This window comes from Eurypyga helias, unplaced genomic scaffold, assembly GCF_000690775.1.
Source record: "Eurypyga helias isolate BGI_N326 unplaced genomic scaffold, ASM69077v1 scaffold7264, whole genome shotgun sequence".
Lineage (NCBI taxonomy): Eukaryota > Metazoa > Chordata > Aves > Eurypygiformes > Eurypygidae > Eurypyga > Eurypyga helias.
In genome coordinates, this window is record NW_010245552.1 from 47,058 (window position 1) to 61,431 (window position 14,374).

At 40.4% G+C, this 14,374-nt stretch overlaps 1 protein-coding gene across 2 annotated transcripts in view; it reads left to right on the forward strand.

The window, feature by feature from the left end:
• The window catches only part of SPAG9 (sperm associated antigen 9), a 32,528-nt gene extending 20,886 nt beyond the window's left edge, over window positions 1-11,642 (forward strand). The window contains exons 17-27 of one of the 2 annotated variants that reach the window (XM_010150112.1): window positions 429-624; window positions 749-871; window positions 1,398-1,478; window positions 1,975-2,042; window positions 2,882-3,030; window positions 4,077-4,248; window positions 5,237-5,350; window positions 7,120-7,158; window positions 8,032-8,208; window positions 9,133-9,270; window positions 11,117-11,642. In XM_010150112.1, coding sequence (XP_010148414.1) covers window positions 429-624; window positions 749-871; window positions 1,398-1,478; window positions 1,975-2,042; window positions 2,882-3,030; window positions 4,077-4,248; window positions 5,237-5,350; window positions 7,120-7,158; window positions 8,032-8,208; window positions 9,133-9,270; window positions 11,117-11,232 — 1,373 coding nt within the window. In that variant the 3' untranslated portion in view covers window positions 11,233-11,642. The remainder of the gene's footprint in view (window positions 1-428; window positions 625-748; window positions 872-1,397; window positions 1,479-1,974; window positions 2,043-2,881; window positions 3,031-4,076; window positions 4,249-5,236; window positions 5,351-7,119; window positions 7,159-8,031; window positions 8,209-9,132; window positions 9,271-11,116) is intronic. The other variant, XM_010150114.1, reaches the window with a different exon arrangement.
• The last annotated feature ends 2,732 nt before the right edge of the window (window positions 11,643-14,374 follow it).

Genomic DNA, 14,374 nt, shown 5'->3' on the forward strand with positions numbered 1-14,374 from the left:
AAGCTGTTTACTTTACAGGCGTTCTTCGTATTTCCTGTCATATGCCCTTCAGAGCTGTATGGCTAATGGATGTGGGTGTGCTGGGCTTGGATGTTGTTTTCCTGTGGCATATAATACTGTTGCCAATAGTTACATTTTTTAAATTGATTGGATTTCGCTGCTATTCCAGTTAATCACTTAAAGGGCCATCTGTGCCCTCAGTCACCGTGGGTCAATAAAGTGCATTTGACACTTGCTGGTATCTAAACATTAGTAGGTTGCACTTGTGTTTCTGAAAAGATAGTCCTTTTGTAATGAGATATTTAATCTGGATTATGACTCTTTGGTTATTACAGCTCTTAAAATTTAAGTATCAAGTTCTGTTTTAAACAACTGAGAATTCTCTTGCAGTGAAGTTTTTTGGGTGGGGTTTTTTTTTTGTTTCATAGATATTGCAACGGAAAGTAATGCAGTGGATGAGAACATTCCAACAGCGGAGGAGGCAACAGAGGCCACAGAAGTCAATGCAGGGACAGGAGAAGACACAGCTGATATTGCACAAACTGGAGTCTACACAGAGCATGTCTTCACAGATCCCCTGGGAGTGCAGAATACAACAGAGGCCTCCCCTGTGTACCAGCCTAGGTTCGTAGTCCTCATACCTCTTTGAACGCATTTAAAAAGAAAAACATAGGTTATAATCTGAGCAATCTGTGCGTTTTATTCAATGTATTTTAACTGTGGTTGGTTTGTTTGTTTGTTTTTTAAGTACTGAGTCAGAGCTATATAAAGATGTTGCAGTTTTGCCAAATGAGCAAGATCTAGTGAGAGAAGAAGCACAGAAAATGAGTAGCCTTTTACCAACAATGTGGCTTGGAGCACAGAATGGATGGTAAGGAAATGTTCTCCTTGTTTAAATTAGTTGGAAAAAATATTTTCAACTTGCTTTTTCTACCTACAGGCTGATACCTGTCTGGAGTCAAGATTAAGTACAAGAAGCCCTCAAGGGAGCATAAACTTTGTATGGTTTGCTGCAGTTAGACGTTACAGAATTGAAAGTATTTTAGGCATTAGCAGGCTCTTTTTGGCAGATAACTCTTCTCCACAGAGAAGTTGTTGGGGGTTTTAGTGAAATATATTGTTATGGTCCAATAATTCTGTAACTTTGAATGTTTTATTGTGCTAGAAAAATATGTTGTCCTTTTAAACACAGATGTATCTGCAAAGGAGTTGGTAATGTTTTAGACATCATGGGAAATGTTTTGTCGCTCATGTAGTTTGTTCCTTCAGTCTGTGTAGATTTCAGTGAAAGATGAAGAAAACTTATTTTCCCTCTAATTGTGGTTTTCAGTCGTAGGGGTTTCCTGTCTTGTAGACTTTTCTTAGTGCTTTTAATCCCTCCTGATTTGTTTTTGCAGCCTGTATGTTCATTCGTCAGTGGCCCAGTGGAGGAAATGTGTTCATGCCATTAAACTTAAAGATTCTATTCTCAGTATTGTGTAAGTCCTGAAAGAATGTCCTGTAAATCGTGGTGAACTTCTGTTAAAATACTTGTGATGTAGTTTTCTATTTCCCCCTCAGACATTGGGAATGTCAGTTGCCATAAATGCATGCATATTCTTCTGAGGGGCAGTGGAAATTGGGAAGTAAGGAAAATAAAAGGTATCTTTTGACAGTGTATCAGTAGTATTATTGAAACTGCTGTAGCTCAGATGATGAGCTGGAGCTGTAGACTTGGTATTCTTGCTAGCTGTATGCTCAAAGCAGTTACAGGTTGTTAGCCTTGATGTTTTCTTAAAGCATTGTAGCTAGGTGTATTTTAAGCTTTCTGAACAGGATTTTGACTCAATATTTGAGCTATATCATAGAAATCAAAACACTTGGGCTAATGTGAACATAAAATATGCTGAAATAGAAAATGTTTATACCATTAAACTTGCATTTTGCGAAACGCAGTCTAACAGTCTCTACTCTTGTACCCCCTTTCTTTCCCAGACATGTAAAAGGAATAGTATTAGTTGCACTAGCTGATGGAACATTGGCAATATTTCACCGAGGAGTTGGTAAGCATTCTATTAGATTCTAAACCAGTGAAGTTGTAACAGTATTTAGGGATGAAATGTGCCATTCATAAATAGCGTTTTGAAAATGTATTTCCCAATGGCCTTTTACAGGTTGTCTTGAGAAATCTTTTCAATATGTCAGTTGCAGTTTAAAGTATTTTTTACACTATCCTGGTGTGTTCCTGGAATTTTTTCGTACTCTGAGGAGGAGAATGGGATATACCCTAGCTAAATAGCTCAATGCCAGTTAATGAAGTCCACTCTGATTATCATCTCTCTTGTTTTTTCATTGTGCTGAGTAGTCATATCTTCTGTTTTGTGTTGTTAATTGTCTGTGGCAAAGCCTCTCAGTGAGACTTTTGTAAGCATCCCTTCAAAATTTCTGCCCAGACAGCTCCTGGACAAGCTCTACTCTTCAGCCTCCAGAGTAAGGACCTGGGGGGGAAGGTCTTTCTATGAGTAACTGGAACTTGCCTGTCAGCATGTTCCCACAGACTCCTGTTCATTTGTTGTTCTCCTTGTGGAGTTTTAAGTCCTTGTGCTCAGCATCTAGAAGAACTGGTTCTCTTTTCTGTAAAAAAAAAAAAAAAAAAAAGGTGGTGATCTGTAGCTTAGCTCAGTCTATGGAAGCATTTATACAATTGAGTGACCAAATTTAGTATGCTTTTAGTAGACTGGTGCCTGTCCAAGTAAAGCAGTTAGCAGTAGGCAACTGGCTGTTTTTAAACATGTTTTGATGAGATTTGAATGTGAGTCACTTTAGAAATAATTTACAACTCATAAGAACCTATGTTTTGTGTGGTTTTGTGGTGGTTTTTTTTTTCCTTCTGTTTTTAAAGATGGTCAGTGGGATTTGACGAACTATCACCTCTTAGACCTGGGCCGGCCGCATCATTCGATACGATGTATGACGGTAGTACATGACAAAGTCTGGTGTGGCTACAGGAACAAAATCTATGTTGTTCAACCAAAGGCCATGAAAATAGAGGCAAGTTAAAATGATAATTAACATTAAAACATAACGTTTAATTATTTTATGTCATGCTGCAGCTCCAACTCCAGAGTAACTCAGAAGAACAGTTATTTGTTCATCAGTACAGAATCAGGCAGCCAAATAAGCGTGTTTTGGGAAATACTGTTACATTTTCTTCAGATGCTTTCATGGTTTTGGGAGATTTTAAGCCATGATGAGAGAGTTCTCGTTTATTGAAACAACTATTTTTGGGTATAGTTCTCCAATTCTAGCTGGCCAGAAACTAGAAAGTGTCCTTGTGCAGAGCTTGTAAGGCTAGCTCCCAGCTCATTCTCTACATGCACACATCACTACGTTCTCCACCCCCTTGTAATCTTCGCTGTAATCTGACTTTGCATACTTTAGAGCTTGTAAGTGTTGATAAGTGAGATGTACTCTCCCTCTAGTTACAGAATCGTTTGTTTATGTAAGGTGTGTAAGCTGGAGTTTTTGCAGTGTTGTGTGCGTGTGTACCTGACATCTCTCAAGTGCAGGAAGTGGCTAAGGTTTCTGAAAGCTATTAGCAGTGTTGATGCTTCTGCTAATTTGCCTGAGAAATGGGTCAGACATTTGGAGGGTGACTGCTCAGCTCTGAAAATATCAAGCACCCAGTAATAATCCCTTTTTGTGGAGAAGACTCTACCTATGGAAAAATGGAAATGAAGGAAGTCTTACAAGAGTGAAATCACTTGTTTTGCTGGTGAATGATGTTTTGCACAGATGGGTTTGTATGCTAGAGCAAGGCTTGACAGAACTAGGAAGAAAAACACTTTCTGGGTATTTGTCTTGTGCTGTGACTGGAGGCCTTCATACCAGCAAGGCAAAGGGAGGCAGCATTTTCACCATTATTTTACCAGCATCGCACGGTAGTTGCAACCAGAATAAACACGGTAGCTGCTTGGAACCTTGCAAGTAGATGACTGAAGAAAATCGCCAGTACTAACAGTGTAAGAGTAACAGATAAGTCTGTCTTAACTCCTTCCTTTGTTTCATCTTCTAATTTAAAATCCCGTCTTTTGTAGAAGTCATTCGATGCACACCCAAGAAGAGAAAGCCAAGTGAGGCAGCTGGCATGGGTGGGTGATGGGGTATGGGTGTCTATTCGTTTGGACTCCACCCTGCGTCTCTATCATGCGCACACGTATCAGCATCTACAAGATGTGGACATTGAACCTTACGTAAGCAAAATGCTAGGTAAGCTGATAAGAAAAACTGTTGTATTCTTACACCTCTTGCTGTCTGGAGCTTTATTTCCTCTTATGGATTGGGCAATTCTCACGGAAAACTAGGGGCAAGGGTGGGTGGAAGGCTAGTCAAATCCTGTTTGTGAAAACTTGTATCTGGAAGTGGGAGTCTTAAGTCAGTCTGTAAAGCATGGTGGTAGATCTTCTGATACAGTCTGTTGATCCTACCTGCTGTATAAGGTGTCCCTAAAAACTCACATCTAGTGAGGAAAATGGTGGTTGGGCAGGAATCAGCAGAAACACTAAAACCTTTCTCTTTTTACTCTACTAATGTGTTTTTGGGGTTTTTTGTTTGTTTTTTTAAATCAGGCTAGGAAGAATCCATTACTTGCCTGGAAAAATCACCTCTTTTTCAAAAAAAATGCAAATGCAAAATAGCATCTTTTATTGCTATTGAAGCTATTAAGCCTTCTGATTTTTTAAAATTTGTTTTACGTAAGGGCAGTTTGACTACCTGTGTAACACAGCAAATACAGGTAACCGTGCCACGGGAAATCCGTCACAGTTAACTTCTGTGCCATTGCACTTAGCTGGTCAGCTGCCTTCTGCTCCCCTCAGAATGCTAATGGATGAGAAATTCATTTTGATAGATGACAAACCTTTTTCTTACATCTCTAAATTCACTTTTTTTTCTTTGGCCAGCTGCCCTGGTGCTATAAGCCCCAGAAGATTTTACTGTGCTGCATTCTGGAGCTGTTACACCTTCTGTGCAGTTCCTGTTAGTCTTTGTGTGTATAGGTTTGCAGCTTAACCTCCAAGCCTAAACCACTCTGTTAATTATCTTTACAACTTAAGTGTACTCCTCTGCCTCGTTTCTGTTTGAAGTGGGAGGGAATTACTTGTCCGCGTGATTTGGGAGTTGGAGTTAAGATTCTCTGTTATGGAACTAAAGTTATTCTTGCTCATAATTTTTGATGAAAAGCATCTTTTGTTTTTAGGTACTGGTAAACTGGGATTCTCATTTGTGAGAATCACAGCTCTTATGGTGTCTTGTAATCGTTTATGGGTAGGAACAGGAAATGGTGTCATCATCTCCATTCCATTAACAGAAAGTAAGTAAAACATCAATGAATAGCACTGTGCAATATGCTGTAGACACAAAAAGAGAATATTAATCACCATTCAGATGCTTGCTAATGGATAGAAAGCTTTACTGCCAGGCCTGAATCTTTCAGGTTTGTACCAGATCGGGCCTGTGTGATGGTTAGGACCTAATCTGTGTACATGGTTACAGCTACTCTGAGCATAAAAGCCCATCTCCAAAATCTCCTGTACTTCAGTTGGAGCAGAGTTGCTATGGCCTGGATGAAAGAGGCGCTTTGAAGCTTTAGAGGCGTTACGAGCATTAGCAGCATTTATAGAAGTGTATTGCTTGTGAGAGATGGCTTTAGTTTTCTAATTAATGTTATTTGATTGCTGTATGATCACCAAAGTAGATTTTTGTTTGATTTGAGCAAGTTGGTGTTGTTGCTAATACAATTCGATTGGCTTTAGCTCTTGAATTCATCGCTAAGTTGGTATAAAGGACTGAAACAGCAGTAGTACCACCTGCTTTAAAGGACATGCTCAAACGTACAGGTGTTTGTAAATACATTCTACAAACAGGGCACTGACTTCTAGGTAAAATTCCCATAATGCAAATCCAGGTATCTATCTGCTTAGTAACACACCCCATATTCTTGTCATAGGCCGAAACTCCTTGGAGGTGGGAGGGGAAGCATTCAGGCACGGGCTGTTGAACCTTGGGAGAAGCGAATGGTCCAGTTCAAGGGCAAAACCAGTCTTAGATGGATAAAACTTGGGAAGAATCTGTGTGTAAATTTACTGCATTTAAAGGAGAAAAAAAAGAAAAAGGGAAAAAATAACAACAAAACAAGCCCAACACACCTGATGATTAAATGTTGAAACACATGGACAGAAGTTTCAGAAAAAGAGATCCAGAACTTTGGTAGTCGTAGTTGTCCTGTTATATAGAAAGTCGTACAGTCTGAAAATCTTAGGGTAATTTAGCAGTAAAAACTCTTCATGTTCTATCTGCTTTGTTGAACAGCACGTACATGCGTTGTTTCTCATATTGTTCCATTACATTGTACATCCATTCAGTAAATGTCTTTTTTTGCATTGCATGAGTGTAATAAGGAAGGCAAAATTCCTGTCATGAATCTGAAATGGTTTAAATCATGCTTCCAAAAATTATAGCTCTTAATTTGCATCAAGCTTAATGGAATGTTTCCAGAGGAGTTTGTTTTGAAAACAGTAGTGAACAGGAAAATGTCCCTATATAAGCTCTTCAGTTTCATCGGTTGTTCGTGAATGGGAACAACGGTTCGTGGGTAGCCTGATGGTGGGTTTGAGAACCCGTGTCACAAACACTCATGGCATTAGGGTGGTCACATCCTTGCATAGGCCATTGCATATCTCAGTTCCCTGGGTCTCAATAGCAGGGCATCTTCAGGGCCTGCAGATGATGATTCGAAAGGGCACTTAAACACATGAGTTGTTATATATAATTTTGGGAGCCTCCTGCCAAGGAAAGAGAGAAAGGGGAAACGTTGCTAATCAGTAATAAACCCATGGCATTCCAGCACGTGACAGTGGCAGTGCTTTCATTGTCCGTTTTGTACTGGAACTTTTACATTGAGATGCTGTTCTTTGTGACTTTGTATTGAATCTCTGTAACTAGATATTTGCTGGTTTTAGGAGCTAAAATTTTAAGCTCTACCTTATCAAAAACCAAAATACAAGAGTGGTGGGTTCTCATTAATCCTTCTCCTCTACTGTCGTACCTATCCATTTCCCCTTTCCTCCTTTCTCACTTTAGCTGTAATCCTCCACCAGGGACGTTTACTGGGGCTGAGGGGTAAGTGCAGATCCTGAACACACAAAATCTATTTCCAGGCTTCTAATAGCCACTTTGAGGCTGTTTCCCACTCCTTATAGATCTACCCTTTGTATGTTCCTAAATGTTTTTCCACTTGCAGTTACTGCATTGCAGCAGTTTTATGTTTGCTAAATGGCCACCAATCTGCTCAGCAGTTTTAGTGTATCATCCTGTGTTGCAGCTGAACTTTCATACGGACTTTGTTTTTCTTCCAGCCAATGTGATACCATATCTTATAACTTTGTCATTAATCCACATCATTTACTGTCTTGTTACAAATCACTGTTTCTTTCACTACTTTGATAGTCTGTGGAATGGAGATGGCTTGTATGTCTAGCATGAGTACTCCTCTGGTTTAATGGATTGTAAAACTTCTCAGTAAAAACTAGATGTAGAGTTGTAATAGGGTAGCTCCTTCGTGCCCACAGGTGGCTCTCCTTAGAGAATTTTTACTGGCAAGGGGATACCCTATGATTAGTTGGAATGGAACTGTCTTTATACGAAGTACATTGAATTTGTTCATACTGAAACATATTAGAGGTACTTTATTTTCTATGAAAAATACAGTCCTTTCACAAATTATTGTTTTCCAAAAGTAGGATATTAAAATCTGGTGTTGATGCTAGACTAATAAGAACCCTGCTCCATTTTCTGATGTACTTCAAATAACGAAGCATGCGACCTTTTTCTTTCCAGCTCTGTCTTGAATTGGCATTGCTGCCCTCCTGTTTCATTTTTATCTAAGTTGGCTTTAGCTTTTAGATGGTACCATAAGGTTTCTTAACAAATAACCACTTCTGTAATTTGTATTTTCAAGTGGAGAACACTTAGTGGTTTTTTTTTTTAATACAGCTAATAAAGCAGCAGCAGGCTCCGGAAACCGTCCAGGGAGTGTAATACGTGTATATGGTGATGAAAACAGCGACAAAGTGACTCCAGGAACATTCATACCATATTGTTCGATGGCACACGCGCAGCTCTGCTTCCACGGGCACCGTGATGCTGTTAAATTCTTTGTTGCAGTACCTGGTGAGGTTTTATTACCATTCTTCACATGAAGGTGCCTTTTTGCCCTCTTTTGCTTAGTTAAATGTAGAGATAGCAAATTTACGAAATTGTGAATTCAGAAGCAGTTTATTAGATTTTATTTAAAGACTTGTCCAATTCCTGAGTTGAGTGTCATTTGAGAGGGAAAAGGGTTTGGTCACAAGGTGCTTTTCTTCCATCTGGGCAAGAGGTAGTGTGATAAGTGAGTACCCTTCTATTAAGAAGGCAGTCAACTGCTGATTGATGTAAGGTCCAATATAAGAGCCTGACATCCTGCAGGTAGGATGAGCTGCCTACTAAGGGAGAAGCCCCCAGAATGAAAATTTCAGTTGAAAAAACCCCAGTTTCCTGGAAGCTGCAGTGCTGTTTGAATACCCTCTCAGTGCTTGCATGCACCTCGTGTGCTGGAAGTCGATGAGAGAAGTTTGCTTAATGAGCTGACACGCTGAATCATTTCAGTGGTGTGTCTGAATGTCCTTCTCTAGATCTGCAAGCCCCCAAAATGAAAATGTCAGTTGAAAAAACCCCAGAGTTTTCTGGAAGCTGCAGTGCTCTCAGTGCTTGCATGCACCTTGTTTGCTGGAAGTCGGTGAGAGAAGTTCGCTTAATGAGCTGACACGCTGAATCATTTCAGTGGTGTGTCTGAATGTCCTTCTCTAGATCTGCATACCTGTGCTGTGAAATGCATCAAGAGGCATTTAATGGTCTGATTTCCACTGAACTGAAGAGATTCTTCATCTCTTTAGAGAGATGAAATCAGAACCAAGCTAGCTTTCTGTCCCTCGCTGAAGAGATACTAGAATCCAAAGTTAAGTTATTAGGCATTAAGTGTGTCATCCAACGCCAAATACAGGTGGTATTGTTCTGTGAGAAGCTGCATAAAAATGTGTTCTGTTTTCAATCCAGGTCAGGTTGTTTGCCCACAGAGTAGTGGTGGAACAGAGCTAACAGCTGATAAACCGGCCCAGGAGTCCTTCAGCCAGAGTCCCTTAAAATCAATGTTGGTGATAAGTGGCGGAGAAGGATATATTGACTTCAGAATGGGTAAGAAATCAGTTGTAACGTCTTCATAGTGAAAGGTATACTGAAACCATAGAATAACTGCTGTTGTGATTGCAGAATCCATGTGTGTGGTCGGTCAGGTGTGTTTTACTAAGTGAGTGTGAGGGTAGAAGTTTCTTTATTCTGTCACACACACCTTCAGCTTCCTCTTTTCCCAGTACACCGTGACCTCTGACTCTGAAGGGGTTTATTTGGAACTCTGCTTTGGAGTCATGTACCACCTTACTGCTTATGCTTTGTCTTACGTTGACAGGTTAATCTTCTATCTCAAACTGCTGGAGAACATGTCCTTAGTTACTTAAATATGCAGGCTGACTATAAATTAAGTCACATATTACGTGAAGAACACTCAAATTTACTCATTCTTAGGTGAAAAGGGAAAAAGTAGTTCCCTGTTACCTTTTCATGCTCTGCTGTATTTGATCACTGCTTTTCTTGGCATTCACTTTAGCATGATCTAGCCCACGAAAAATTTAATGTGTAAGCTTTATTTAATTGAAGCTTTTGGGCAAATATAACAAAATCAGAGCACTTTTGTTTCTGTACTTAAGAACCTTAAGAAAAAGTGCATAAAAAAGAGTTGTAACTCCTAGACCTGTTGTTGTTTTGGTTCTGTACTTAGAATCTGCATCTGGAGGCCTTAAGAAAAAGTGCATAAAAAGGAGTTGTAACTCCTAGACCTGTTGTTGACCTTTTGCATAAGTCTGTTTATAGTGTTTTTCAAAAACAACCAACCAAAAAACACTACAAAGAAATACCTGTGAAGGCCAGCCCAAATTCTGTCATCTCACTAGTCAAGGACACCAAGTTCCTGCTGGTAACGGCGGTGGCGTTACAGGGGAGGCAGGACTTGAGGCGGTTCTGTGCCAGGCTGTAGCGAGCGTTAAAAACTCTGCGCTTGCTCCGAGTGAGCTGGCGTAGCCACGTCCCCAGCGTGCGTTTTGCTGTCCTTATGGTGTGACGTGAAGCTGCAGCCTTAGTGTCAGTCCTGTAGCTCGGCTGTTACCACTTCACTGCAGCAAACTGGCTCAGGAGTGAATGCAGGCTGTTCTGTGTGTAGATGCCTCACACCTCCAAGGTGGTCTGACCACAACACCAGCCAGGGTGGGCCTGGACACCTTCCTGAAGCTGTAGGTCAGTTCCCATTTAAACTGACATCGTTCTGTACCGCATCTGCTTTGAGGTTTATTCCTGTCTACGTGCAGTTTCGTTCGGTGGTCAGTCTTGTCACCGTTCATCCCAGTCAGCTCACGTCCCTGAGAGTTTAGGGCACCTACAGTACTGCTCTTGGCTTCTGAAGAGCTGTAATGGAGAACAGGCTGAGGCTGTCTTGTGCCAGTGTGTGCAGAGTTGTGACAAGCTAGGATGACAGGCACCTCAGCGTTCTCACTTGTGCCCAGTTACTGCTCTCCTTTCCAGAGCACTTTACGTGGTTTGTTTATGCTGTCACGGTTTCTCATGGCATAATCGTCTCCATTTCTGCCTGGGAGCTCCTGCCAGTTTGCATATTAGGGGGTTGTTTGTCTGCCTCAAGGAGTTATAAGTAATGAAATGTGTAGAATATGGGTACGTGCCAATCCACAGTTAATTCTGGGGGCTACAACAGAAGAATATGACCACCAGCATACTGGGCCCCGAAATAATTATGCACCAGACATTCAGTTTGTGATGTATGTATTGACTATCTTCAATATGCTGGTACATGAGCATATGGCAACTCCTGTCTTTTATAGTGTTTTCTTGCAAACCTAAATGTCACTTGTCTTGCTGCGTTTGGCATTAATAGGGTTTTTTATTGCCTGCCTGAATCCAAGCCCTTGTTTTTCAGGTGATGAAGGTGGAGAATCTGAACTCCTTGGAGAAGCTCTACAACTTGAACCTTCTGTAGCCAAAGCTGAGAGGAGTCACTTGATAGTGTGGCAAGTAATGTGTGGCAGTGAGTGAGCCTGTAGGATGCAGCTGGAGACCTTAAAAAAAAAAAAAGAAAAGAAAAAAAAAAAGCTTCTGCATGTTTTTTATTTTGTGAAACCTGTTTCACTACACGATGTTGAAGCATTTCTTTGCTGTTTAACTTGATCTCGCAAATCTGTCATACCGTTAACTCTACAGGAATTGGCTTGTGCTGTTTTACTGCACCCTGTTAGGTGGAACAGCATGAGGAAATCGGGGCTGGCTCAGAACTGGTGTGCACGCCCCGGTAAGCAGCTGAGGCGTTAGTTCTACTGTACCACAGCGGTCTAAGGCGGTTCACTTCGGCAGTCTCACTTGAGTTCAGCTTGATTACAACTGAGCTTCGTTTCACTCTCTAATGCATTGAGTAAAACAGCAAAGTTACTCCCTGAGTATAAAAAAACCCCCCGACAAACTGTAAGGTGGCTTATCCTTATACTCATCCTGATATTCCATGAGGGCTAAAGCAAACTGCAAATCTCAGCTTTTGTTTTCAAACCTGGCAAACCTCGCTTATGTAGCGTGAACTTGTCATGTTAATCAGAATTTCGGGGGGGTGGGCATTGAAGGGGATTGTATAGGAATGAAAATGACAATATTTAAATAAAACGACATGTTTTCACTATTGAACCTTATGAGAACTGCTGCCCTCGATGAGCAATTTCAACCATAGCGTTTTCCCCTTTGCCTGAGATGAAACAACTCGTTTTCCAAAGGGTTATTCTTAGGATGATTTCAATTCGAAAATAACTGTAAAATTCTTGAACAGGGGATATGTTTTGTTCTTTTCTTGTCTTAACGCCGTATCTCCTAAGCACTAGAATGATCTTCTCTGCCTAGCTGGTCAAACTCATGAGGCACTGCGTGTGTGAAGGTTAGAGACCTCGATTAGAGCATGAGAAAAGACGGAGAGTGCACAGGAAAAATGCATTCTGCCCAAGTGAGATTGTAAAGGAACTTTAGTGCCAGATAATTAGGTACAAAACGTTTTTTTTTTGGTAGTTGCTTACCCCAGTTTAGTAAAAAAACTTTAAAAGTTTAGTGACAATGTTAGCAGGTAACACTAAGGCTGAGTGATTTGATGAAAGTCAGGAGACTCTAATATTAGGCTGACATTCTGTCTACTCACCATCTATTTTTTTAACCATAAATGTGAGTTGAAGACTGTCTTCCTTTTACACTGAATTTCCTACATTAGTATCAGTCCTTAAGTTAAACACTTTGTGATTTCTGTACTTCAGAATCTTTTAAAACCCAGATTTGTTCTTTCATTTTGTCTCTGGAAAGTAGAAGTTTTGCAGGGTTTTAATAAACACCCAGCGTTTACCCCCAGAAGGCTGGGACTGTTCTGTTCGGATTAGCAGAGAAATTTAGGAACTTGATTGTGAGAGAACCGAACAGTTTCAGAGCAGTAAATAGAGAGAAACTTTTTTTAAAACTGCCTAAACATTTTTATGCAATAGGAGCAGTTCTGGTCTATCAGGCAAACATGTGTTTATATATTTTCTTAATTTTTTAAATGAACACATTTAGCTGAGGTCTATTGTGTAAATATATATTTAGGCAGCTTTTTCAAATGCATATCATAGCTGATAAACCAGAAGAACTCCATTCAGGTCTATTGGTTAGATTTATATGTATAAATACTTTTTAAGCGACATATTTTGTACACAGCTGTTCCTCTCGTAAATATGTATTTAGGACATGAACTATGTAGTAAAAAATCCTTATTAAAGATGTCTAATATCTTGGGTAGTATTTTTCTCTTCAGAATGCCAAAAGTGATGAGAGCATGTTGTTCATAATTTGCTTTCCAAATTCATCTTTAACGTCACTCTTAAAGTACTTTGGCTTAAATATGAAGTCTGGGAGCTTTGTAAAAGTTAAATACAGAAAGTAAACGCACTAAACACTCTTAGAAAGACCTAGTTAAAACTCAGAGACATGTATGCTGAACCTGAAGCACATCTGAAATAACTTATTGGATGGCTAAGAAAAATGCTGTCTGGACTTTTGCTGTAGTGCAGACTCTTCACTGAGTGGTGCAGTTCCGTTTCTTTGGCCATTTTCTTAAATCTACTTCTTTTTTTTCCCTTTGCAAAACAGTCTCCAAAGCTTTTACTCACTTCTTGATTGTCACGTTCTCATGTTCTCCGAAGAAAAGAAAGCGCACAACTCTGTTCCTTGGCTCTTGTCTGGCATTTTCTTTGTGGTGAGTGATGAGCCGTGCCCTCTGAACGGCTTTACCGCTCTCAGACGGAGCGGTTCCATCTGGCAAGCGTGTACCTGCTCCTTCGCCAAATGCCTCCGGTCCACCGTGCCATTTCGGTCACCTCAGTGGGCCAACTCTTGCAAATTTTTTTCAGAGAATGATTGTTTCTGTCTGGAAGTGGAAGGGCTTTAAAGAAAACAGTAGGTTACCTGCGTACCACTGTGGGTGTAGATAAAAGGCATGTGCACTTCTCTGTATTTCTCCTTTTAAAACGTTATCCCCTGTCCTAAGGTACAGTAGATTGAATGGGTCCCTGTTGTCATCACGGTGCACCGGTGTGTTTAAACCCGACTTGAGTGGTGACTAAAGCACGTAAAGCCCCCGGCACTGAGATGACAATACACTCCCACAAATCCGTCTCAAGAATGTGTTTATGCATACACTCATGTGATTAAAGCATCATATAAATAGGAGCTAATCTCTTGATAGCTACAGCTTGTTAATAGTTTGGAAACATTTCGAGCACAAAATATGCAGCACATTACTTGCCTGGGTAAGAGTGTTTGCATGGAAAAGGTGAAATGCATTGTATAAGCTGCTGCGTTGTCCGTTTCTTGTCAAGGTCTTCCTGCGTTGGATCAGATAGAGCTGGCAGAGCGTAGACACTTTATCATAGGCTGCCTTAGTAACAGACAAATGTTAAATCTGTTCTATTATACTAACTGTTCTCAAGAACATGTGTCTTTTAAAATGCTGTGTAACTGAATATTTATTTCCATGTGAGTATTATCAAAGTTACCAAAGGATTAAACCTGACTTAGCACTCTTGTAAGCGGCCCTGTTGCGACGGGGGCTGGGGAAGGCCCCGCTCTGTAAAACAAGACACTGTCAACTCCAATACGGTTCTTTAGGGAAACGAAATGG